At 39.6% G+C, this 25,438-nt stretch overlaps 2 protein-coding genes across 7 annotated transcripts in view; one reads left to right on the top strand and one right to left on the bottom strand.

The window, feature by feature from the left end:
* LOC133652446 (haloacid dehalogenase-like hydrolase domain-containing protein 3) overlaps positions 1-13,412 on the top strand; it is a 24,199-nt gene extending 10,787 nt beyond the window's left edge. For 4 of the 6 annotated variants that reach the window (XM_062051251.1, XM_062051243.1, XM_062051235.1 and 1 more), the window contains exon 4: positions 12,788-13,412. The gene's annotated coding sequence lies outside the window, so the exon portion shown is untranslated. Of the gene's footprint in view, positions 1-7,937; positions 9,822-12,787 lie in introns of those variants that run through there. The other 2 variants (XM_062051228.1, XM_062051220.1) reach the window with 2 other exon arrangements.
* LOC133652475 (epigen-like) overlaps positions 8,407-25,438 on the bottom strand; it is a 25,441-nt gene continuing 8,409 nt past the window's right edge. The window contains exons 3-7 of the mRNA XM_062051263.1: positions 21,439-21,588; positions 19,644-19,758; positions 14,988-15,137; positions 14,813-14,925; positions 8,407-9,529 (exon numbers count right to left, since the gene is read on the bottom strand). Of these exons, the coding sequence (XP_061907247.1) occupies positions 9,522-9,529; positions 14,813-14,925; positions 14,988-15,137; positions 19,644-19,758; positions 21,439-21,588 (536 nt within the window). The 3' untranslated portion in view covers positions 8,407-9,521. The remainder of the gene's footprint in view (positions 9,530-14,812; positions 14,926-14,987; positions 15,138-19,643; positions 19,759-21,438; positions 21,589-25,438) is intronic.

Consider the following 25,438-nt stretch of genomic DNA (forward strand, 5'->3'; position numbering starts at 1 on the left):
TCACTGGATACATATAACAATTAAATTTTTTTTTTTTCTTTTTACATTTTTTTTCCTTTCCATGATGGCAGGTGAGGCCCTGCCTCTAGTGACTGCACGCCACTGATATATATATATATATATATATATATATATATATATATATATATATATATATATATATATATATATATTTCTTTTATTATACATATAAATAAAATAAATACTTGAATTGCAGTGTTCCGGAGGCTATCCAGTAGATGGCAGTATTGTCCTGTTTAACTTCTCCGTTCATGACTAAATATATCATTTCGGCCATCGTGTTCAATGGACAAGTCTGTTCTACAAAATGTACAGGCAACATACCCCTTCCCCTTTGAACTGTCCTGGATGAACTTCAATTCTTGTTTCCATTCGTTTTGGAACTTGCAAGCGTATTTCTTCATCTTGCTCGTCGACGGCGTCGCCATGTCTGTAACTTCCTCGTTCTTCTGCTTCGTCTCCTTGTTGTGAGCGCAGTTGTGCACTCTACTCCCTAAAAGCCGTAGATGTTATGACGTCATTGGGCAGGCAAGCTGTTTATATTGTGGGAAAGCGGACGTGAGAACAGGCTGTCCCCACTCAGGTCCGCATTGAGCTGGAGGGGGCGTGGCCTCCAGCTCCGGCTGAATACCGGGAGTTTGTCGGGAGAAAATTTCTGCCGGGAGGTTATTGGGAGAGGCGCTGAATACCGGGAGTCTCCTGGTAAAACCGGGAGGGTTGGCAAGTATGCCTGATATAAACAGTAAATTAACCAGTCTATTAATAATAGTTTTGAGAAAATAATACAACCGGAATTGATGTAATAAGTCAGCAGCTAATTTAGTAGCTTTTGTAACCCATTTTGAAATGCTTCTATGTATATACCAAGTAACATAATGTGATATATATTTTGTTACCGCTGGAGGCTGCAATATGTACACAATATTTATTTTAGTCCATATTGCCCATACCCAGAGGGAACCCTCTTGTCATTTCTCTACTGTCTTTGTCTCTGTGGGTGGAGGTGGGGCCCCTGGCATATACACTTAGAAATGTTAAGCTTTGTAACATAAACATAATATAACTTAGTAGAAAGGATCACTTGTTCCTTATCCAATTCCTGACATTTCCTAAATGTTTGATCAATATGTTAGCCTTAACCAACTAACTAAATGAAAGTTTCGATAACGAGGGATCACTCAAAATTTAAATATCCTCCAGCATTCGTTGTCGTGGACGTCTTGCTAGGTTTTTTTTTCCCTCCACATTTGTATTTGTGACAAATGGTTGCGGTCTGTTCTCGTGCCGAATGTTTGTGCTAGTAGTTAGCGAGGCAGCGTTTCTTCAGCTTAATAGCTTTGTAAACACTCGTATTTGAAGCCATCTGGTCCTGAGTAGATAGTGTGAGTGTTGGACTGTGAGGATCAAACTGGCAGGGAAAAGAACAGACCATAATGGCTGTTTGGTTCAGAGCAGAGCCTCTTATGGGGAATGGGGATTGACAAGAGTCCGAAATCAGATTGAAAGAGTTCAAGAGGAAAGCACTGTAGTTCACTATGAACTTTAACTCGGAGCCTTTGAATGTGACTTCTCAAACACTGTTGAGGCTTTCCTTGATTTGTTTTTTTCACCTGAATGTTCACCTCTTGACATTTGTATGTTAAAGGATGTTACCGATCTCTGGGGAAGAGCTGCTTACTTTAAAGCTGGTTTAGTAGCTCAGCCAGACGGCTCTAAAAGGCTCCGCAGAAATCCAATTGTGCACATAATGGGATTGTAAAAGCAGGGAATAAAAGCTCACGCGTGCTGAAATGAGGCACAGTTGTGGACAGAGTTTGTTATGAGAGGACATGTCTGTGCTTTTTGACTTTATTGAACAATTTTGTCAACTAATTGACTTGTCAATTTCCTCAGGAGTTTTGTCAAACCGTAAAATTGTTGTTGTTGTGGTATTGACCACTAGCATCGAAACAGGAGTTCAGAACTAGGGTTTTAACGATTACCAGTATTAAAGTATCGTTTCAAAATAAAATAAGCGTAAAACCTTGATTCATAACCGCACTTTGATTAACTCAGAGAATGGTGATACTGCTCATTTATGGAGAAGCAAGCCAGTGCGCTAATCGCTAGCTAGCTTAAATGCTAACATGGATACAAGAGAACATATTACAAACGTCACACCCCAATCTAAACTTGTGTAAACACTGTACTGTCTCAGCAACTAAGTCAGGGGTGTCCAAACCTTTTCCAGTGGGGGCCACATTAATACATTTTGTACATTAAAGATGCTAAAACCAATACAATGTAGGTCAGTCAATGAATGTTAAACTATCTGAACAAAACAAAGCAACTAAGCTTAGTGTAATAGCTAACAGAGAAAATGAGTGTAATATCTAATCTAACACCAATGAGACATTTCCTTTTCTTCTTCTTCTTTACTAACATGATTCCGCCAACTAAAACCTTTTTTAAGGGCTTTTGCACACTCAAAAACGTAACATATCTTGCAAGAAATATGCAAATGTTCATGGTGATAGGACACACGAATAACATCAAAGACCATAAACAGTAAGACTCACAGCTCGTCAGTCGTTTTAGTTTTACGGTCGCATTTGACGGTTTTCTGGTGAGATTTGCTTCCAATTGGAATTCATGCACCCCCTGCATCTGCGCATGTGTATGAATTTTAGTGAATCCCAATGCAAAAATATAATTGCACATTGAAGTAATATTTCACACGAGTACAATCATTACACTACATAACATCATTTTTGTATTTTGTCATTTAATATATGGTGCACGTTTCACGCTATGAACAATAATATGTAGGATTAATTAGGTTATGGGGGTTTTTTGCTGGGAAATTGAAAGCACTGCCAGCATGCCTTGTGAAATTAGGGATGTAACGATAAACGCTATTAATGTTAACCCTAGTAAAACTCTAGTCAGTTAGTATTACCGTTTTAAAATGAAATGGTAGAAAAAACGTGATTGATAACTGCACTTGGATTAAATCACAGACAGACTGCCGCCAGCTCACTAGCATAAATGCTAACATGAAAATAAGATGCCTTTCCCCATTAGGAAACAACATGCCCCAATCTAAACCTGTATAAACACATTGCTTTCTGAGCAACAAATATATTCAATCGTGCACACAGAACCTAAAGCTGTACTCTCTTAGTACAGAGTGATCGTGCTGGACTCTCACACTATTAACTAGATCCACTCGACGTCCATTGCACCGGTCCCCCAGTCACCCCTCATCTGCGGTCCCCTCCAAGGTTTCTCATTGTATCCCATTGGGTTGAGTTTTTTTCTTGCCCTGATGTGGGATCTGAGCCGAAGATGTCGTTGTGGCTTGTGCAGCCTTTGAGACACTTGTGATTAAGGGCTATAGAAATAAACTTTGATTGATTGACTACCGGTATACCCAGAGGAATACGAGACGGTGGTGTTTTCACACAGGACGCCACAAATAATACTAATAGATTAATGTGCTAAGCACTTTTCATTTAAATCTTAAAGTGCTACAAAACAAACCGATATTTAAAATAATAAAAGCTTAACCATTAAACCACATGAAGTACTTTGGTGGTGTGGCTCAGATGGTAGAGCGGCCGGTTAGAAACTTGAGGGTTCCTGGTTTGCGAATCCAGCTTCCGCCGTCCTAGTCATCGTCGTTGTGTCCTTGGGCAAGACACTTCACCCACCTTGCTCCCAGTGTCTGCTGTATACTGTATGTAGCTGAAATGTAGATAATGGGTTTCTCAATGTAAAGCGCTTTGAGTCATTAGAGAAAAAGCATTATATAAATATTATTCACTTCACTGAGACTAAAACACAATCAGTGAAGCATAAAAACCCGAAACATCAAAAATAGTGTTTTTTATTTTTAGTGTCTATTCAGTTTAAAGTATTTATTTAATTTAAAAAATAATACTTGGTCAAAAAATTTCAGGGTCTACTTTCTAAATACATTCAACAAGACCATAATAATAATAACCGTGATGATTTTGGTCATGATACCAGGGATGAATCCATAACCTAATAAATCATGCATTACATTGTTTAATAGTTTATTGTGTGAAATATTTAAGGAACTTTGTCATACAGCACACACAAGACAACACTAAATTTGGTACCCGAGGTCCCAGATTTGGTCCCAGATTTAGCCCCATGAGTATCACAAGAACAATAGTATTTGAATAATAAATTAAATAGAATAGGATATAAAGTAGATTATAAATATCTTACGTTAATAGGAATAGATTACAAACAGAATAGATTGTGAAACTGTGTCTGGACTGTGTATGTATGTTTATAATGCATATTAAATGACAAAATAAAGTGTTAATTAGCGTAAAGATTGTACCATATCAATTTTATAGAGCCCCCTAAAAACAACCACAGTTGAGAAACAAAGGGGCTGTATATTACAGAACCCCAAACTAGTGAAGTTGGCACGTTGTGTAAATCGTAAAAAAAAACAGAATACAATGATTTGCAAATACTTTTCAACCCATATTCAATTGAATAGACTGCAAAGACAAGATATTTAATGTTCGAACTGAGAAACATTTTTTTTTTTTGCAAATACTCATTAACTCAGAAATTAATGGCAGTAACACATTGCAAAAAAGTTGGCACAGGGGCATTTTTACCACTGTGTTACATGGCCTTTCCTTTTAACAACACTCAGTAAACCTTTGGGAACTGAGGAGACCAATTTTTGAAGCTTTTCAGGTGGAATTATTTCCCATTCTTGCTTGATGTACAGCTTAAAGGCCTACTGAAACCCACTACTACCGACCACGCAGTCTGATAGTTTATATATCAATGATGAAATCTTAACATTATAACACATGCCAATACGGCCGGGTTAACTTATAAAGTGACATTTTAAATTTGCCGCTAAACTTCCGGTTCGAAACGCCTCTGAGGATGACGTATGCGCGTGACGTAGCCCGGCGAACACGGGTATGCCTTCCACATTGAAGCCAATACGAAAAAGCTCTGTTTTCATTTCATAATTCCACAGTATTCTGGACATCTGTGTTCGTGAATCTGTTGCAATCATGTTCATTGCATTATGGAGAAGGAAGCTGAGCAAGCAAAGAAGAAAGTTGTCGGTGCGAAATGGACGTATTTTTCGAACGTAGTCAGCAACAACAGTACACAGCCGGCGCTTCTTTGTTTACATTCCCGAAAGATGCAGTCAAGATGGAAGAACTCGGATAACAGAGACTCTAACCAGGAGGACTTTTGACTTCGATACACAGACGCCTGTAGAGAACTGGGACAACACAGACTCTTACCAGGATTACTTTGATTTGGATGACAAAGACGCAGACGTGCTACTGTGAGTATGCAGCTTTGGCTTCTAAACATTTGATCGCTTGACCGTATGTGCGCAACTTTTTTTTGCGTATGTACGTAACTTTTTTAAAATATATAAGCTTTATGAACCTTGGGTTAGGTGAACGGTCTTTTGGGCTGAGTGATTGTGTGTGTTGATCAGGTGTTTGAATTGTATTGGCGTGTTCTATGGAGCTAGGAGCTAGCAGAGGAGCTAGGAGCTAGCGTAACAAACACGCAGGTGTTTTTATGCAGGATTAATTTGTGGCATATTAAATATAAGCCTGGTTGTGTTGTGGCTAATAGAGTATATATATGTCTTGTGTTTATTTACTGTTGTAGTCATTCCCAGCTGAATATCAGGTACCGTGAGTATGCAGCCTTGGCTGCTAAACATTTGATAGCTTGACCGTATGTGCGCGTCACGTACGTAACTTTTTAAAAATATATAAGCTTTATGAACCTTGGGTTAGGTGAACGGTCTTTTGGGCTGAGTGATTGTGTGTGTTGATCAGGTGTTTGAATTGTATTGGCGTGTTCTATGGAGCTAGGAGCTAGCAGAGGAGCTAGGAGCTAGCGTAACAAACACGCAGGTGTTTTTATGCAGGATTAATTTGTGGCATATTAAATATAAGCCTGGTTGTGTTGTGGCTAATAGAGTATATATATGTCTTGTGTTTATTTACTGTTGTAGTCATTCCCAGCTGAATATCAGGTCACCCCCGGCTCTCACAGCATCTTCCCTATCTGAATAGCTTCAACTCCCCACTAGTCCTTCACTTGCACTTTACTCATCCACAAATCTTTCATCCTCGCTCAAATTAATGGGGAAATTGTCGCTTTCTCGGTCCGAATCTCTCTCACTTCATGCGGCCATCATTGTAAACAATAGGGAACTTTGCGTATATGTTCAACTGACTACGTCACGCTACTTCCGGTAGGGGCAAGCCTTTTTTTTATCAGATACCAAAAGTTGCAATCTTTATCGTCGTTGTTCTATACTAAATCCTTTCAGCAAAAATATGGCAATATCGCAAAATGATCAAGTATGACACATAGAATAGATCTGCTATCCCCGTTTAAATAAAAAAAATTAATTTCAGTAGGCCTTTAAGTTGTTCAACAGTCCAGGGTCTCTGTTGTGATATTTGACGTTTAATAACGCGCCACACATTTTCAATGGGAGACAGGTCTGGACTACAGGCAGGCCGGTCTAGTACCTGCACTCTTTTACTATGAAGCCACACTGTTGTAACACGTGGCTTCGCATTGTCTTGCTGAAATAAGCAGGGGCGTCCATGATAACATTGCTGGGATGGCAACATATGTTGCTCCAATACCTGTATGTACCTTTCAGCATTAATGGTGCCTTCACAGATGTGTAAGTTAACCATGCCTTGGGCAATAATACACACCCATACCATCACAGATGCTGGCTTTTGAACTTTGCGCCTATAACAATCCGGATGGTTATTTTCGTCTTTGTTCTGGAGGACACGATGTCCACAGTTTCCAAAAACAATTTGAAATGTGGACTCGTCAGACCACAGAACACTTTTCCACTTAGCATCAAACCATCTTAGATGAGCTCGGACCCAGCAAAGCCGGCGGCGTTTCTGGGTGTTGTTGATAAATGGCTTTCGCTTTGCATAACTTGCACTTACAGATGTAGCGACGAATTGTAGTTACTGACAGTGGTTTTCTGAAGTGTTCCTGAGCCCATGTGGTGATATCCTTTACACACTGATGTCGCTTTTTGATGCAGTACCGCCTGAGGGATCGAAGGTCTGTAATATCATCGTTTGCGTGCAGTGATTTCTCCAAATTCTCGGAACCTTTTGATGATATTACGGACTTGTAGTTGGTGTAATCCCTAAATTGTTTGCAATAGCTCATTGAGAAATGTTGTTCTTAAACTGTTCGACAATTTGCTCAGGCATTTGTTAACAAAGTGGTGACCCTCGCCTCATCCTTGTTTGTGAATGACTGAGCATTTCATGGAAGCTGCTTTTGTACCCAATCATGGCACCCACCGGTCCCCAATTAGCCTGTTCACCTGTGAGATGTTCCAAATAAGTGTTTGATGAGCATTCCTCAACTTTCTCAGTCTTTTTTGCCACTTGTGCCAGCTTTTTTGAAACATGTTGCAGGCATCAAATTCCAAATGAGCTAATATTTGCAAAAAATGCGAACGTTTAGTATCTTGACTTTGCAGTCTATTCAATTGAATATAGGTTAAAAAGGATTTGCAAATCATTGTATTCTGTTTTTATTTACCATCTACACAGCGTGCCAACTTCACTGGTTTTGGGTTTTGTTAAATCAACTAAAAATATAGGAAAGCATAAAAGCAAAGACATAAAACACACTTTCTCATATCATTTAAAAACAAAAGTAAAGTATATACTGTATTCAGGAATAAAAATATCTGATAGAATATGATCTTAAAAAACTGACTCAAATAAAAGGGAGTTTGAATAAAAGTCACGTGAAACATTCCTTCAATGTGCTATTAAATTTCCGCATCCTGGATTCATGCACATCTATCCATCCATTTTCTACTGCTTGTCCCTCTTCAGGCCGCTGGAGCCTATCCCAGCTGCACTCGGGCGGAAGGCGATGTACACCCTGGACAAGTCGCCATCTCATCGCAGGGCCAACACAGATAGACAACATTCATTCACATTCACACACAGAATGAAGGAATTCCAATGGGAGCTTGTCTCGCTTGAACACCAGTTCCATTTTTTCTTAGTTTTTTGTGTAATGTTCTAATCCAACATGTGTTTTATTGCCTATGGAATGTGTCGTAAGCAATATAAAACAAGCTTTGGACTGTACTTCGAACAACCCTGAACTAAGATATTCATTCGTGCACATTGAACCAACAGGCCGTGATATTAAGAGACATAAACAGGAAGTGAACCCGTGTGACGTCACATAAACCGGATGTGCAACCCTTGTTTTGCCTCCCAAACTGTAAAAGAAAATAATTTTATTCGTTAAATGATCGTTAATTTTTCCTATTGTAAGCAAAAAAAAGGCCACACAGACTGTTTAATTTAATTCTTCATTTGAAAAGAAATATAGATAAGAGTCCGTCCAAAAGACAGGTTAAGCATCAGTTGGACCCTCTTTTGTATTGGAAATACATGTAAGTACACAACATTGTGTGTGTGTTTACACACGTCAAAGCTGTAATAGGAGACGGAGGAACATTACTCTGCAAACATCAGACACTGTATACAGAAAGTTTGTGTATCGCTCCTTGCCTCTCCTTTGGCATCGGCTTACCACCACATTCCTTTTAAATGGTAGAAGCTGCCGCGTTTTAACTGTCAGTTTTAACATTCTTTGCTGCTTTGCCAATTTTTGGGGAGCATTTCTTTTGTCTCTTTCTGACAAATCTGAAATTAAGAGGCAATTCCAAAACACACCACTAGTGGAATTAGATGAAATAGATGCACCAAAAAAGATAAAAGCTGTGATTTACAAAAAAAAGTGCAGATTTTAGGAAGCATTGAGCAAGCTTGCAGAAAAGTGCTATGTGAACTAAACGTAGTGGAGGATCAACATCCGATGTGCACCAGTGGTGTGTTTTCCCTCTCCGGCTCTTCCATTTAAAAACCTCTGGCCAACATTACAGAACTAAAAAACTGACACATATTTTACTCTTATCATAACTGGAAACATGGCGTTGGAAAAGAAACGCGCTCTGTCTGGCGGACATCCAGAGATCTTCAGCTGTTCAGTCCATCAATTCCCATTTCTGTCACGTGAATTGTGTTTAAAAACAGACACTAAAACTTCATCTTCTGTGCTCTGGAAAGTGCACAAAGTTCATAAAAGATGTAAATAGGAATTGGGGGGTCATGGGACGGGGGGTTAAGTCAAGTAGTCTTTCATTTTTTTCCTCCCAAATCCGCAAAGGATGTCCTTGTAGAAGATGTCTTGTGTCCTCACAGTTCAGTGTTTATTTCCACGTTGCACAAAGTCAGTGGAAAAAGTGGAAGGAACGTCCTACCTTATTTCTTCGAAGTCCTGCATCAGTCCCACCGAAGACACTGCGTCTTCTTTTGTATCTCTTTGAATGCAGTCTTAAGACTATTGAGGTCCAATTGTCAAAGTCAGCCCTGGGATGACGCTCTGCAATGTTGCTTTTTTCACACCACTGAAAGGGAAAAAAACATCCTGTCTCATGACGATCGTAATGTCAGTAAAAGGAAAAAGCCCCCAACGTTGTCTAAATACTGTTCTGGAATGCTGCCCACGCAGTTTGTTTTGTCTTCTAAGTCGAACGATTTAGAATAAAAAAATAAAAAAATCAACACATTAGTGCTGTCTTTGTTTAATGATTTTCATAGTCTATTTTTTCGATTTTGCTTATTTTCGGCGATCAGCAGAGGTGGGTAGTAAGGCGCTAAATTTACTCTGTTAGTAGTAAGTACATTTTTGGATACATTGTACTTGTCAGAGTAGTTTTCATGCAAAAATTAGTATTTTTGTGAAGATGAAATTTTTACTCTGTCAGTGAGTTTCCTTTTAATTGCTACATTTATTCATATCATTTAATATTATTTACGATTGATTGATAACTGCTCGCAAATACGCATTTATTTGGCTCGTTAGGGACACTTCTTCCAGCGGACACTTGTCACTTTTTTACCAATCCAACGTTAGCACTAGTTACCTTTGACTCCATTTCACCAATCAAATGCCGCCTGACAGTCACATGACTGCACTCAAACCACGCACTGTAAAAACTGACATGACGTTAGTCAAATCTTTGGCTACATACTGAGAAAAAAACAGTTTTAATCAGGATTCTACTTCCAACTAGAGAAAAGACAAGGCGGTAAGTTGTAAATGTTTTTTATGTTTTAGCTGCGCATATGCTAACATTAGCCCTGTTATAAAACACAATAACAAGGAGCCCAGATTTCGGAACGTCTTTTCATCAATGTAGAGTGAAAATAGCAGTTCAAACATAATAAGTCATGTTAGTGTGTTTAAAGCCAGCAAGGCGGTGTTTACTATACAGGTATATTGACCTTTGGAAATGACAGCGCACAACCGTGACGTCATCTGGAGTACAAGTCTCAGTTTTTGCCGTGTACATGCACACGCTGAGCGGAGTTTTGGGAACTCTTCACCTTGACCAGCGTTTGCAAAAGTGTACGTTTTTAAGGACAAAAGTATGCATTTGCGTGTGGACAAGAGGCCTAAATGCAGAGACAAGTATGAGTTTATATATTGTCCATGTTGATGTGGACCAGGCCTTACTTGAGTGATATTAAAGTAATGGTACTCTTACTTGAGTACAATTTTTGTCTACTCTACACACCTCTAACCATCAGTCAAGTGTAGGCAAAATGTTTTATTTGTAAGCTAGCATGTATGCTAGCAAGAGGTGAGCTAATAAGAATCTCAACAAATAAAAATCTCATTTGCTACTTTTTCCAGCTCAAAAACACTCAGATGAAGAAATAAACATGGCAGAGATTGGATAGTTTGGTGAGGTCCTCGGATCTGATAGACCGCCGAGAAGACTGAGGTGCTCAAAGTGGAGCCTGAAGTTGTTTCTTTTGGCTTCTCAAATGTAACAAATATTCAAATTGACTTCTTTAAAGCTCACACAATTATTGATGGCATGTCCACAAAGTTAACGAGTTGTAATTTTTCGAAGGTGACGATGTCCACTACCTTACATAATTGTTAGTATGAGATTAAACTCCTCACTTATGTGAAGTGAATTATATTTACAGTCGTGGTCAAAAGTTTACATACACTTGTAAAGAACATAATGTCATGGCTGTCTTGAGTTTCCAATCATTTCTACAACTCTTATTTTTTGTGATAGAGTGATTGGAGTTGGTTGTTTTATGAATTTATTATGGGTCTACAGATTGTGACCAAATCTGCTGGGTCAAAAGTATACATACAGCAATGTTAATATTTGGTTACTTAGACTTAGACTTCCTTTTTATTGTAATTAAAATTTGAACTTTACAGCACAGATAACAACGAAATTTCGTTACATGTCCCTTGGCAAGTTTCACTGCAATAAGGCACTTTTGGTAGCCATCCACAAGCTTCTGGTTGAATTTTTGACCACTCCTCTGGACAAAATTGGTGCAGTTCAGCTAAATGTGTTGGTTTTCTGACATGGACTTGTTTCTTCAGCATTGTTCACACATTTAAGTCAGGACTTTGGGAATTCTCACCTGATTTAGTCATTCCTTTACCACTTTTGACGTGTGTTTGGGGTCATTGTCCTGTTGGAACACCCAACTGCGCCCAAGACCCAACCTCCTGAAGAATTTGGAGGTAATCCTCATTCATTGTCCCATTTACTTTCTGTAAAGCACCAGTTCCATTGGCAGCAAAAGAGGCCCAGAGCATAATACTACCACCACCATGCTTGATGGTAGGCCTGGTGTTCCTGGGATTAAAGGCCTCACCCTTTCTCCTCCAAACATATTGCTGGGTATTGTGGCCAAACAGCTCAATTTTTGTTTCATCTGATCACAGAACTTTCCTCCAGACAATGACCCCAAACACACGTCAAAAGTGGTAAAGGAATGGCTAAATCAGGCTAGAATTAAGGTTTTAGAATGGCCTTCCCAAAGTCCTGACTTAAACATGTGGGCAATGCTGAAGAAACAAGTCCATGTCAGAAAACCAACACATTTAGCTGAACTGCACCAATTTTGTCAAGAGGAGTGGTCAACAATTCAACCAGAAGCTTGTGGATGTAACCAAATATTAACATTACTGTATGTATACTTTTGACCCAGCAGATTTGGTCACATTTTCCATAGACCCATAATAAATTCATAAAAGAACCAAACTTCATGAATGTTTTTTGTGACCAACAAGTATGTGCTCCAATCACTTTATCACAAAAAAATAAGAGTTGTAGAAATTATTGGAAACTCAAGACAGCCATGACATTATGTTCTTTACAAGTGTATGTAAACTTTTGACCACGACTGTATATAGTGCTTTTCTCTAGAAACTCAATGTGCTTTAAAATAGGGATATCTGCATTTTTAAGTTACATTTAAACCAGTGTGGGTGGCACTGTGAGCAGGTGGGTAAAGTGTCTTGCCCAAGGACACAACAGCAGTGACTAGGATGGTGGAAGCGGGGTTAAAACCTGTTTGGCCCGCACATACTCACTTTGGCCCTTGGAGGCAAAAAGTGCATTAAAAGGCGCACTAAACCTTATATTCCGGGACTTCAAATCAGTGAGCTTTCGAGGAAAAAACTCAGGCTTTTGTGTTCCACAAAGATGGATGTCAGAGTTGTCAGGACATTGTCGTAAGGAGACATTGTGAGGAACAATAACGATGTCCTGACATGTGTCCCCCAAATATAGTCCCATTCCACAGGAAGAGTGGCTACTAACAAGTTATTTTGCCACCAGGTAGGAGAACAACCTATTGGCATGCAGGACGGTCTCCCACACGGAGCTGTATCACCCCCACCTGAGACATCAATGAGGAGGCGCCACACCTCAAGTTTAGAACTGCAGAAGCCTTTTTGGACTTAAAGGTAAAACCTTGTCAACAAACAAGGAGAACCCGGTTGCCTCGACTTCACCCTTTGCAGATTACCATAACCTGGATCTACACAGTCAACTATGTGTCTTTTTGCTTTTTCTATGGCTTGCTGTGTTGTATGCCAGTGAAGATAACCATAGAACATTTCCGGCTGCTCAGTGCAGTGCAGTTACAACAAGACAACTTCAATAATAAAAGAACGAAATGCACACCACAAATTGAAATGCCTTTTCGTCTTCTCAGGTCATCTCATATCGAGTACAAACTTTTGTATAGGTTTTACTACACACTTTTTACACTTGCAAGACAGTAGAGAATGTTTCACTCGCCCTGGGCACTTCTAATGTCTGTCACATTTCAACAAAAGTAAGGGTAAATAGAGGTCACCTTTTTTTACACATGTATGAAAAGGTTTTATGTTGATGACCGTTTGACACTGGGTCAGATTTTTATTTTCGTCAATGGTGGAAATAAATGTTAAATTAAAATGTTTGGGGTTTTTTTGGTATGCAACATAAAAATGTGTTCATTTCTGTTCTGATGTATTTTTAAAGATTTACACAAAGGTCCATTTGTAATATTGTGGCTTGATTGTTTTGTAGCTCCTGAGGTTGTGCAGGTGTACCTAATGACATGGCTTGTCATTCTTAATTGCAAGTAGCATCGATCGCTTCTCTAGTCTTGTGTATGCACTGAGGTTGTACGGTATACCGGTATTAATATAGTACCGCGATACTAATTAATCATATTTGGTACTATACCAATTCTGGAAAGTACCGGTCTACCACTCCCCGTCGTCACGTCGTGTCATTGCTGGTTTACGAGCAGACGAGCATGCTCGGCAGCACACAATCACGGAGTACTTACAAGCAGACACAGTGTGTAGACAGAAAAGGGAGAACGGACGCATTTTGGCTTAAAAACTAACAATAAAGGTGAAGTTATAACACTTAAATGCCCTCAGGAAGAAGTATTTTAAGACTTTGCTAGCGAGCTAGCAGCTAAAGTCCTGCCGCTGTCAGCAGTGTTTTAGCTACTTCTAAATCACTAATCCTCGCCTCCATGGCGACAAATAAAGTACGTTTCTTACAAGTATCAACCCTGCAGGACGAGGAATAGCTAAACATGCTTCACTACACACCGTAGCTCACCTGCGTCAAAATGTAAACAAACGCCATTGGTGGATCTACACCTGACATCCACTGTAATGATACCAAGTACAAGAGCGTATCTAGTCGATACTACTATGATTACGTCGATATTTTTTTGGCAGCACAACATCTTCTTTCGTTTTTAAAAATGTATATTATGTTTATAAACTCAGGAAATATGTCCCTGTACACATGAGGACTTTGAATATGACCAATGTATGATTCTGTAATGACTTGTATCGGATTGATACCCAAATTTGTGGTATCATCCAAAACTAATGTAAAGCATAAAACAACAGAAGAATAAATGATTATTACAATTTAACAGAAGTGTAGATAGAACATGTTAAAAGAGAAAGTAAGCATATATTAACAGTAAATGAACAAGTAGATGAATAATAATTTATTTTCTACCACTTGTCCTTAATAATTTTGACAAAATAATAGAATGGAAAATTACACAATATGTTACTCCATACATCAGCAGACTAATTAGGAGCCTTTGTTTGTTTACTTACTACTAAAAGACAAGTTGTCTAGTGTGTTCACTATTTTATTTAAGGAAAAACTTGCATAAAGAAACATTTAATATACCCTAAGATTTTTTGTTAAAATAAAGCCAATAATAAACATTTTTGTGGTCCCCTTTATTTAGAAAAGTATCGAAATAATTTTAGTACCGATACCAAAATATTGGTATTGGGACAACACCAGTAAACAATAACACAAAGGACGTACCGCTCTCAGAAGGGTAGTATGGCGGTCCATGCTTCAGCATGTAAACTGATTTTTCTTCCGGTATGAAGTGGTGAGGACGTCTCCTCCTGCGACATTCGTGCCTCCACCAGCAACTGCAGCACAAGAAAGCAGTCAGTGCACCTAGAAATGTGTTTTTTTTTCTTCCGTCACTTACTTTAAAAGTGTGCACAGGACAATGATGAGGACACAACCGATCACACATATCACCAGCACTGTGGTGACATTCTGCTGACGGTGGTTGGTCGCAACAACGGCCAGCAGGTCTGCATGCTCGCACCTCATCCCAACGAAGCCAGCATGGCATCTGCAAGATGAGAGGATGGATCAGATTCACTCGCTTCCTCCTTACTGATGATTACGTCCGATATGTGAATTTAGTTTTAGTTAGTGAAAAAGGTTTTATTGAAATTATTAAGCTCCAATAATCTTTCCTAAAGAGTCCTCTTTTTTTGAAGTCAGAAATAAAAATGCATAAGCGAGTAATATCAGTGAATAAAGTAGGAAAAAGTCACAACTAATAATAAACTAGAAAAAGCAATTTTAGTAGAAAGTGAAGTGAATTATGTTTATTAAGCGCTTTTCTCTAGTGACTAAAAGCGCTTTCCATAGTGAAACCCATTCTCTAAGTTACATTTAAACCAGTGTAGGTGGCACTGGGAGAAGATGGGTGAAGTGTCTTGCCCAAGGACGACGGCTGTGACTAGGATGGCAGAAGCGGGGATCGAACCTGGAACCTTCAAGTTGCTGGCACGGCCGCTCTACCAACCGAGCCACACCGCCCTCAATTGCATGGGAATGCTGAAAAGCTGAACTGAAATGTTGGCATGCTAAACAGATAGCTTTAAGTAACAAAATATATGAATCTTCTGTGTATTAGATTATATTAGATATCTTTATTGTCCTTGTAAAAAATAAAGTATCCAACCCTCTGTTGGCATCATATAAATATACAGTATAAAGAGTAAAAAAAGTCAGCATGCTAACAGTTAACGTGCATGAGGTAACAATGTTTGACTCTGTAAGCTGTAATAATTAAGGGTTGTGATTCTTACAACAACTCACGATTTTGATTCTTGGGAAGACAATTTGAATCAGAATGGATTCGCGATTCAACACAATTTTCGATTGCAACAGATTCTTGCAATATATTATATGGTTTAAAAAAAAAATACAACTTTTTCAAAACAGATTACAGGTTACAAAGCCTCGCCTTGGCTGCTAATGTATGACTTATACACGCAGCCATAAGCACGGAGACGGTCTAAAAAAATTATTTTTAGAATAAAAATTGTTAAAGTATTTTTAAATTATAAGTTTGGATGTGAATTTTTTTTTTTCAAGCTACCCAAATAAAGTATGACTTGTGTGTTTAATTGCATAATGAGCTAAAAAGCTGGCATGCTAACAGCATGTGTCAGGTAACAAATTACTGTCCAAATACTAGCATACTAATATTAGCATGCTAGTATTTCGGCAAATTTTGTAGGTATACACTTCAGAGTCAAAACTTTTTGAGTATGCTAGCAGTTAATTAACATTAGCAAGGAGCCATTTGACTTTGGAATGTTTGGAATTGGTTGAGAAATGTGTAAGTAGTGATACAGTTCAGTAGTAAAATAAGTGTGATGGAAAAAATGGGAAATCGGGGGGGAGGAGGAATATTTTGTACATGAAAAATGTCCTGATAATATGGGAATTTTGGGGGAAAATGGTTGTCTGCATGTCATGATTAAGCAGAACATTTTGAAAGTGGTATTGTTTGAATCGGATGAAAAATGTGGAAGAAGAAGCCAGACAAAAAAAAAATACAGTACGTTGCATGAATGCTTTTCAGCATTCATGCAACACATAGAAAAAAAAGGTCCATATACATATGACCCATCTCACTGACCATAATACAAAAACATGACCCTGAATAGAAGTAATATTCAAGACCTGTTTGGGGGAAAAAGCTTTAAGACAAAAGGAATCTTGTGTTGAGGTTTCTTGTTTTTACAAGCAAATTGTGTTTTCAATATCGGTGAATAACAGCTGGTCTTACTTTTAAGTTGTTTAATGACTATGGCTAGTAATCAGTATAATTTTCAAATTAACATTATAACTCCTCTTCTGTTTGCTAGTTTTAAATCCATATTTGAGCATTTCAGGGCTGATTTTTTTCCATCTCCACTGATGTGTGTGAGTTTTGTGTGTGTGTGTGTGTGTTTGTGTGTGTGTGTGTTCTTGTAATGCTACCCTTCTTGAGACATCAACAAGTAAAGGTACCTTCCATATGAGGACCGGTGAACAAGTTAGGACCGAAATCATGGTCCCAAAACGGAAAACCATTGCATCTAATAGAGAATGTCTGATTTGCACCCCCGGTGGTGAAATCTATCAAAATGAGGGTGTTTATAAATGGTTGATTTATATAGGCTAGTAAGGTAAAGTTTTGTACCTGACAAGTTTCGGCTATCTTGCTTCTGCAGCCTTCCTCAGAGGTGTCACGTGATGTTAGTGTGACGTCATCTATATAAATCAACCATTTATAAATACACATTAGTAGGCTAAATGAACCTCTTTAACAAATGAGGGTGGTCCCAAAAAGGAGGGATTTTTCAAATTGACTGTGTCGGTTTTAAAATTGCTCCCCCTCTGGTCAACAAATGAAATAACAAGTGTTTGTGAAAAATGTAAATGCGCCCCTTTGGCCAAAATTAATTTTAAAAAAATACAATGAATATGTATATAGAGACATACTGTAATAACTTGAAGTAAATAATGACGATTAAAAACAATCTACAAACAAACAAAAAATTAATTACTTAAAGCAGTCTTTTTTCTCACAATGTGTCGACTTCTTTCTTATAAAATTGGGAACAATTTCTCATATTCTTTCTGTAATATTGCAATATTTTATTGTAAAATTACTACTTTTTTAATGTAAAATTATTATTTTTTAATGCAAATGAAAATGGCGACATTTGCCATAAAATTCTGACTTTTATCACAATATTGCCATTTTTTTGTGGTTCTTGTAAAATACTGACATTTTTTGCTAAGTAAAATTCAGATTATTATTATATTGCCAAAATGTTTAAGTTTTCTTATAAAATTGTGACTTTTGTCGAGTAAAATGACAACTCTTTTCATAAAATTGCCAAAATGTTAAGCTTTTTCTTGTAAAATGGCGGCTGTTATTGAGTAATATTCCAACTTTTATCATAATATTGCACAAATGTTAGTCTTGTAAAATTTTGACTTGCGTTGAGTAAAATTACAACTTTTATTATATTACTGCCAAAATTCTAAGTTTTTCTTGTGAAATTGTGACCTTTTTCTTGTGAAATTCCAACTAATTTTTCACAAAAAGCTTTTTTATATTTGCATAGTATGTGTACATTATTAAAGGCCTACTGTAATGACATTTTCTTATTTAAACGGGGATAGCAGGTCCATTCTATGTGTCGTACTTGATCATTTTGCGATATTGCCATATTTTTGCTGAAAGGATTTAGTAGAGAACATCGACGATAAAATTCGCAACTTTTGGTCACTGATAAAAAAGCCTTGCCTGTACCGGAAGTAGCGTGACGTCACAGGTTGTGGAGCGCCTCACATCTGCACATTGTTTACAATTATGGCCACCAGCAGCGAGAGCGATTCAGACCGAGAAAGCAACGATTACCCCATTAATTTGAGCAAGGATGAAAGATTTGTGAATGAGAAAAGTGAGAGTGAAGGATTAGAGGGCAGTGGAAGCGATTCAGATAGGGAAGATGCTGTGAGAGGCGGGTGGGACCTGATATTCAGCTGGGAATGACTAAAACAGTAAATATCAATCAATCAATGTTTATTTATATAGCCCTAAATCACAAGTGTCTCAAAGGGCTGTACAAGCCACAACGACATCAACACAAGACATATATATACTCTATTAGCCGCAACACAACCAGGCTTATATTTAATATGCCACAAATGAATCCCACATAACAAACACCTCCCCTCTCCCATCCATATAACCCACCAATACAACTCAAACACCCGCACAACACACTCAATTCCACAGCCCAAAGTACCGTTCACCTCCGTAAAGTTCATACAGCACATATATTTCCCCAAAGTTACGTACATGACATGCACATAGCGGCACGTACGTACGGGCAAGCGATCAAATGTTTGGAAGCTGCAGCTGCATACTCACGGTAGCGCATATCCAACTCAAAGTCCTCCTGGTTGTGTTGCTACAGCCAGCCACTAATACACCGATCCCACCTACAGCTTTCTTCTTTGCTGTGTTCATTGTTCATTAAACAAATTGCAAAAGATTCACCAACACAGATGTCCCAATATGTCCGCACAATCCGTGATGTCACGCGCAAACGTCATCATACCGAGACGTTTTCAGCAGAATATTTTGCGGGAAATTTAAAATTGCACTTTACTAATCTAACCCGGCCATATTGGGATGTGTTGCAATGTTAAGATTTCATCATTGATATATAAACTATCAGACTGCGTGGTCGGTAGTAGTGGGTTTCAGTAGGCCTTTAAAATAAAAATAAAAATCTTTATATATCTACAAAGGGTGGTCCTAAAGAAGTAGGCATTTTCGGAGGTCCCAAGAAGGTAACACATACAAGAATTTGTGTGTGTGTGTGTGTGTGTGTGTGCTTGCTTGCGTATGTGAGAGACAAAAAGAAACGCTCTGGCTCGCTTCAGGAGCAGTTGTTTGACACCAAGCAATGGCACATACGAACCTCAAATATTCTCATATTAGGATCATTAAGTCAGTAGGTTTTCTTAAATAATGTTTTTGTCATGAACTTACATGCATGCTGGCGTCTCCTCCAATATCAGGAAGCGACAAGTTCCGTGGAAACAGAAGTGGCGATGTGAGTCCGGACAGTCGTCGAAATGAGAGCGAACAGCCGCTGCCACGAACTCTGAGAGGTGATTTCCAAAAAAAAAAAAACACAATGTCTGTATTTCAAATGAGACTGTATTTGTAGTTTACACAAAAAAGTAAAGATACTTGGTGGTTATTTTAGTGTGGTTATGTTTTTGTCTTTCCTTGGCGCTGTTGATAGAACCAGGATGTAGGTTTGAGCTATGCGGGAGGACGACAAAAAAGTTATTAAAGATTAAGATTAAAGTACCAATGATTGTCACACACACACTAGATGTGGTGAAATTTGTCCTCTGCATTTGTCCCATCCCCTTGGGGAGCAGTGGGCAGCAGCGGCGCCGCGCCCAGGAATCATTTTGGTGATTTAACCCCCAACTCCAACCCTTTGTTGCTGAGTGCCAAGCAGGGAGGTTATGGGTCCCATTTTTATAGTCTTTGGTATGACTCGTCTGGGATTTGAACTCCAACCTACCGATCTCAGGGCGGACACTTTAACCACTAGGCCAATGAGTTACACACTGTTGTGGAAAAATTATGGGGGGGGATATTTAAAAAATTGAGGACCCCTATTGAGACCTTTGCTTTCCAGGACCACACATTATCCGTCGACAGGCCTGACAATCGGGGCTTTTATTTTGAAGGCTACAGGATGTGTTACTTTGATATTACCAGGTTGAAAAGTTATTGTCCATCGTAAAGTTTAGCAAACTGTTGCTTGCGATCTGTAGCGGTGATTTTAACTGGACAATGAGAGATTATGATCACACTTTAACATGTCGGTCAATATAAAAGGAGGAAGCGAGGACGTGAGTGTGACGATGCAGGGACAGATTTGATTAATTTATACAGTTGACATGCGCGTTTGAGGGAGGCTAAGGGACAAATTTAATTGGCCAAAACGTGTGGGTAACTTGCAGGGGTGGGACACAGTTGCAAGGCAGTCAATGACCCAGGTGACTGTCGTAAATGTAAAAATAGCTTAAGCCTGAAACATTGTCCCTAAAGCCGACACCTAGGCCACACACTGAAGCCTTTTGTTCTCAGTTGCGTGTGGATTTGTGCTGGTTTAGATCCACCGCACTACCTGGGAGGGACAACAGGAGCAGAGAGAAGTCAAAGAAGACAATAAGAAAGTGTATGTGGGGTGAGAAGAGGCACAAATAAGAGGAGCTTCGGTTTTCACCCAAACAAAGGGACAAAGAAAAGTGATTACATGATTTGAAAAGGGCGACATTTTTCCAAGTTAGCCGTACAGTCAGACAAATTCCCACACGGCTGACTCAGACCACAATGTCAACAGTGTGGCATTCAGGTTAGCATGATAGCAGCATGACACGTCTGGCTTCCATTCCATTCCAGGGCTAAATAGTCTAGGAGCGCAGCCTGCATCATTGTCTGCTGCTGTCGGGCTCTGTGAAAGCCCGCTGTTGTCTGGGAGCCATCGGCCTCCCCGCCCCTCTCCTCTTCCACCTTTCACAGAGACAGAAGAGGAGCACTGGGACAGGATTCATCAATCCTTTGGGGATACTCGAGGTGTTGTACGGCTCGCGTTGCAACGGCTTTTGTGGGGAAAAAGCAGCTCATATTAATGCCACATCATTGTTGACGCACCGCAAGGCTAAGAGGATCAATTGATTATCAGCGTGTGACACATTGTCTGTGTGGACGAGCACAAGTCTGAACTAAACCGAGAGCTCGGGACTGTTCGGAAACCTACTTTTCACTGGGGGGACGTTAGAAGTCGTCCTTGTTGTCGCGGTGATTGTTGCGGTCGCTGTTGAGCCGCTGGTCCAAGCAGCCGACCTAGTAGGGGTGGAGATAGCGCTGCCAAAACCACGACGGTCTGTTCCTAATAAGAAGGTAGAACCTGTCGAGAGGAGTGAGGGTCAGATGGAAAACATCAGCAGAACAACAACACCCAGTCTACCTCCAACAATGCTTAACAATTAGGATCTACTAGGATCCAAATAACACGTGCTAAATAGTCTACATAAACTATGAAATCACGTGTATTATTAGTGTTGCGGGAGATCTACTGAGACTGCGTGTGCAACTGATAACAAGCCCACAGGTGGTGCAGACCGCCTTATTTAAATGAGGCTTTTGCATCTATTAGGGATGTAACCATGTGAAACTGTCATATCATGGTTATTATTATCGCAGTATTGTGCTCAAAAAGTGCTTACACACACACAGAAATCTTTTGACCAAGTTACTAAAATAAATAGACACACTATTTTGCATGTTTTGTGTTTCTTTTGCTTCACTGTTTTAGTCTTAGTATTTTATCTGGTTTAATGGCAATTTTTGTATTGTTTTGAATATTGGTTTGTATTGAAATGAAAAGTAAAATCTATTATCAATTGCTATTTCTGGCAGAAGTTGTGGCATACTACTCTGGCATCCTACTTTAGCGGTTCTTGATCGCCCCGGAAAAACATCTCTGTCCGGTATTCCTCCGAGTATAGATCGATCACTCTGTTCTAAGAGAGCACATTTTGTAGGTACAGTGTGCACAATTAAATATATTAGTTGCTCGGACAGCAATGTGTTTATATAAGTTTAGATTGGGGTATGTCGTTTCTTAATGAGGAAATATGTTAATGTCTCTTGTTTTCATGTTAGCATTAAAGATAGTAAGCTGGTGTCAGTCAGTCCTTGAAGTAATCAACGTCCATCCATCCATCCATCCATCCATCCATTTTCTACCGCTTATTCCCTTCGGGGTCGCGGGGGGCGCTGGAGCCTATCTCAGCTGCATCCGGGCGGAAGGTGGGGTACACCCTGGACAAGTCGCCACCTCATCGCAGGGCCAACACAGATAGACAGACAATATTCACACTCACATTCACACACTAGGGCCAATTTAGTGTTGCCAATCAACCTATCCCCAGGTGCATGTCTTTGGAGGTGGGAGGAAGCCGGAGTACCCGGAGGGAACCCACGCAGTCACGGGGAGGACATGCAAACTCCACACAGAAAGATCCAGAGCCCGGGATTGAACCCAGGACTACTCAGGACCTTCGTATTGTGAGGCAGACGTGCAGTTATAAATCAAGTTTTTTTCTCCATATTTTTAATTTAAAACAGTAATACTAACCAGTTTTACAGTGGTTATCATTCGTCGTGGGCTTCAATCAACGAAACGTCGATGAAGCAGGGTGCCCACCCGAAGACCCCAATGACATACTTACCCTCCCTTTCACCACTCCACACCGACTGCTACCGTCAGGATTGTTCCTACTTACCAAGGGATTGAAACATCTAGTTCTATTTGCTTTACTGATCTTCTGGAAGAAAAACCCAGTGACTGTTGTGAAAGTGCAGCTGACGACAAGGGAAAGACCATGTGACAGCTTGGAGAGACAGCTGACAGGAGGAAATAGACCCCAACGGGGCTGTTATGGGCTAGCTACCCACAGCAGCAGGCTCCGTCACTCTATTGGGGATAGGGCACAAGAGCCACCTTATCTGGCTACAGAAAGTTCAAGAAGAACAATACCCCCAGAGTCTGCGAGAGCAGGGGCGCAAGAAGACTCACAGGCTGATCTCCCGGTAACGACCCTTGGAATGGACACGACAATGAAAGGTAGTAGTAACACTCTTGAGAAACCAGCAGTTGGACATGTTCTTCAGACGTGTGTGTGTGGTTGGGCTAAAGTAACATCAACCCATGGTCTTAAAGTTCACCAAGGACGGAAGAAATGCCTGAAAACCCCTAACCCAGGGCCCCGCATTGACCGGCTTCTGTTAAGAAGAAGGTTAAATCAGTCGGATGAAACTCAGCGGCAGGAAGAAACCCACAGTCCGCAGAGCATCAGCACCCTGCAGGATGAGGGGGAAGCTTCAGGCAGAACCACCAGTCCAAGACCATACCCAGTACACCGCAAAAAGGAAAACATGCAAGGACGTAAGCCGTTGGTGAAATGGCCAAAGTCTAACAGCAAGGAGTGGGAAACGGAGGGTGTGGCATGGAGGGGGGTGCACCTGGGACGCTAGGTGCACCGTTGAGCCCTCTGGAGACGTCGTGGGCTTCAATCAACGAAACGTCGATGAAGCAGGGTGCCCACCCGAAGACCCCAATGACATACTTACCCTCCCTTTCACCACTCCACACCGACTGCTACCGTCAGGATTGTTCCTACTTACCAAGGGATTGAAACATCTAGTTCTATTTGCTTTACTTAATTGCGTTACATCCTTAGCGTTTATCTTACAGGCTAGAACATGGAGATGCTTATTTCCCTTGACATTTAAGGCATCATGTGGTCCAACCTGTGGTGCTTCGTCATGTTGTCATGTCTTTTTTTTTGTCCTGTCCAGCCACTCAGACAAATCATATTGTTAATGTAAATACCCATATTTGCTGTACAGATTTATTTTACAAAAGAGAAGTGTGGGATACTTCTCTTGTTGCCTTATTTTTATTTGACTTTATTAAATTGATTTATATTAATGTTTGGCGCAACCGGACTGGAGCAGGAGGGGCTAAAAAGAGAAAAAAAGAAGACAGGGGGAAATTGCGAGGACTGGAGGGGGATAAGACAGAGAAACAACAACAGAACAGCATCAGCAAATATGGTATGTACAATTATTATATGAAAAGTGATAGCAAAGAAACAGTTAGTGAACTAAATATTAATAACACAGAAATGGCAATGAACATTATTGCACTACAAATGGAGCAATAAAAATACCAATAGAAATAGCACTATTGATAATGAATAATAACAATAATTACCTCTATTATCAACAATACTACTGTTTCAAATGTAACAATACATAGAAAGTTGTGGTCAAAATTGACATACTGTAAGCTTGTAAAGAACATAATGTCATGGCTGTCTTGAGTTTCCAATAAATTCTACAACTCTTATTTTTTTGTGATAGAGTGATTGGAGCACATACTTGTTGGTCACAAAAAACATTCATGAAGTTTGGTTCTTTTATGAATTTATTATGGGTCTACTGAAAATGTGACCAAATCTGCTGGGTCAAAAGTATACATACAGCAATGTTAATATTTGGTTACATGTCCCTTGGCAAGTTTCACTGCAATAAGGCACTTTTGGTAGCCATCCACAAGCTTCTGGCAAGCTTCTGGTTTAATTTTTGACCACTCCTCTTGACAAAATTGGTGCAGTTCAGCTAAATGTGTTGGTTTTCTGACATGGACTTGTTTCTTCAGCATTGTCCACATGTTTAAGTCAGGACTTTGGGAAGGCCATTCTAAAACCTTAATTCTAGCCTGATTTAGCCATTCCTTTACCACTTTTGACATGTGTTTGGGGTCATTGTTCTGTTGAAACACCCAACTGCGCCCAAGACCTAACCTCCGGGCTGATGATTTTAGGTTGTCCTGATGAATTTGGAGGTAATCCTCCTTTTTCATTGTCCCATTTACTCTCTGTAAAGCATCAGTTCCATAGGCAGCAAAACAGGCCCAGAGCATAATCCTACCACCATCATGCTTGACGGTAGGATTAGTGTTCCTGGGATTAAAGGCCTCACCTTTTCTCCTCCAAACATATTACTGGGTATTTTGGCCAAACAGCTCAATTTATTGTTTCATCTGACCGCAGAACTTTCCTCCAGAAGGTCTTATCTTTGTCCATGTGATGTCAGATCAAACAAAACATTTCTATTTTGTTCACATCTGCTTTGCGTGTGTTATCAAGTTTGCACATGTTTTATTACACGCAAACTTTTAATAGATC

This window comes from Entelurus aequoreus, linkage group LG01 (assembly GCF_033978785.1).
Source record: "Entelurus aequoreus isolate RoL-2023_Sb linkage group LG01, RoL_Eaeq_v1.1, whole genome shotgun sequence".
In the NCBI taxonomy this organism is placed as follows: Eukaryota; Metazoa; Chordata; class Actinopteri; order Syngnathiformes; family Syngnathidae; genus Entelurus; species Entelurus aequoreus.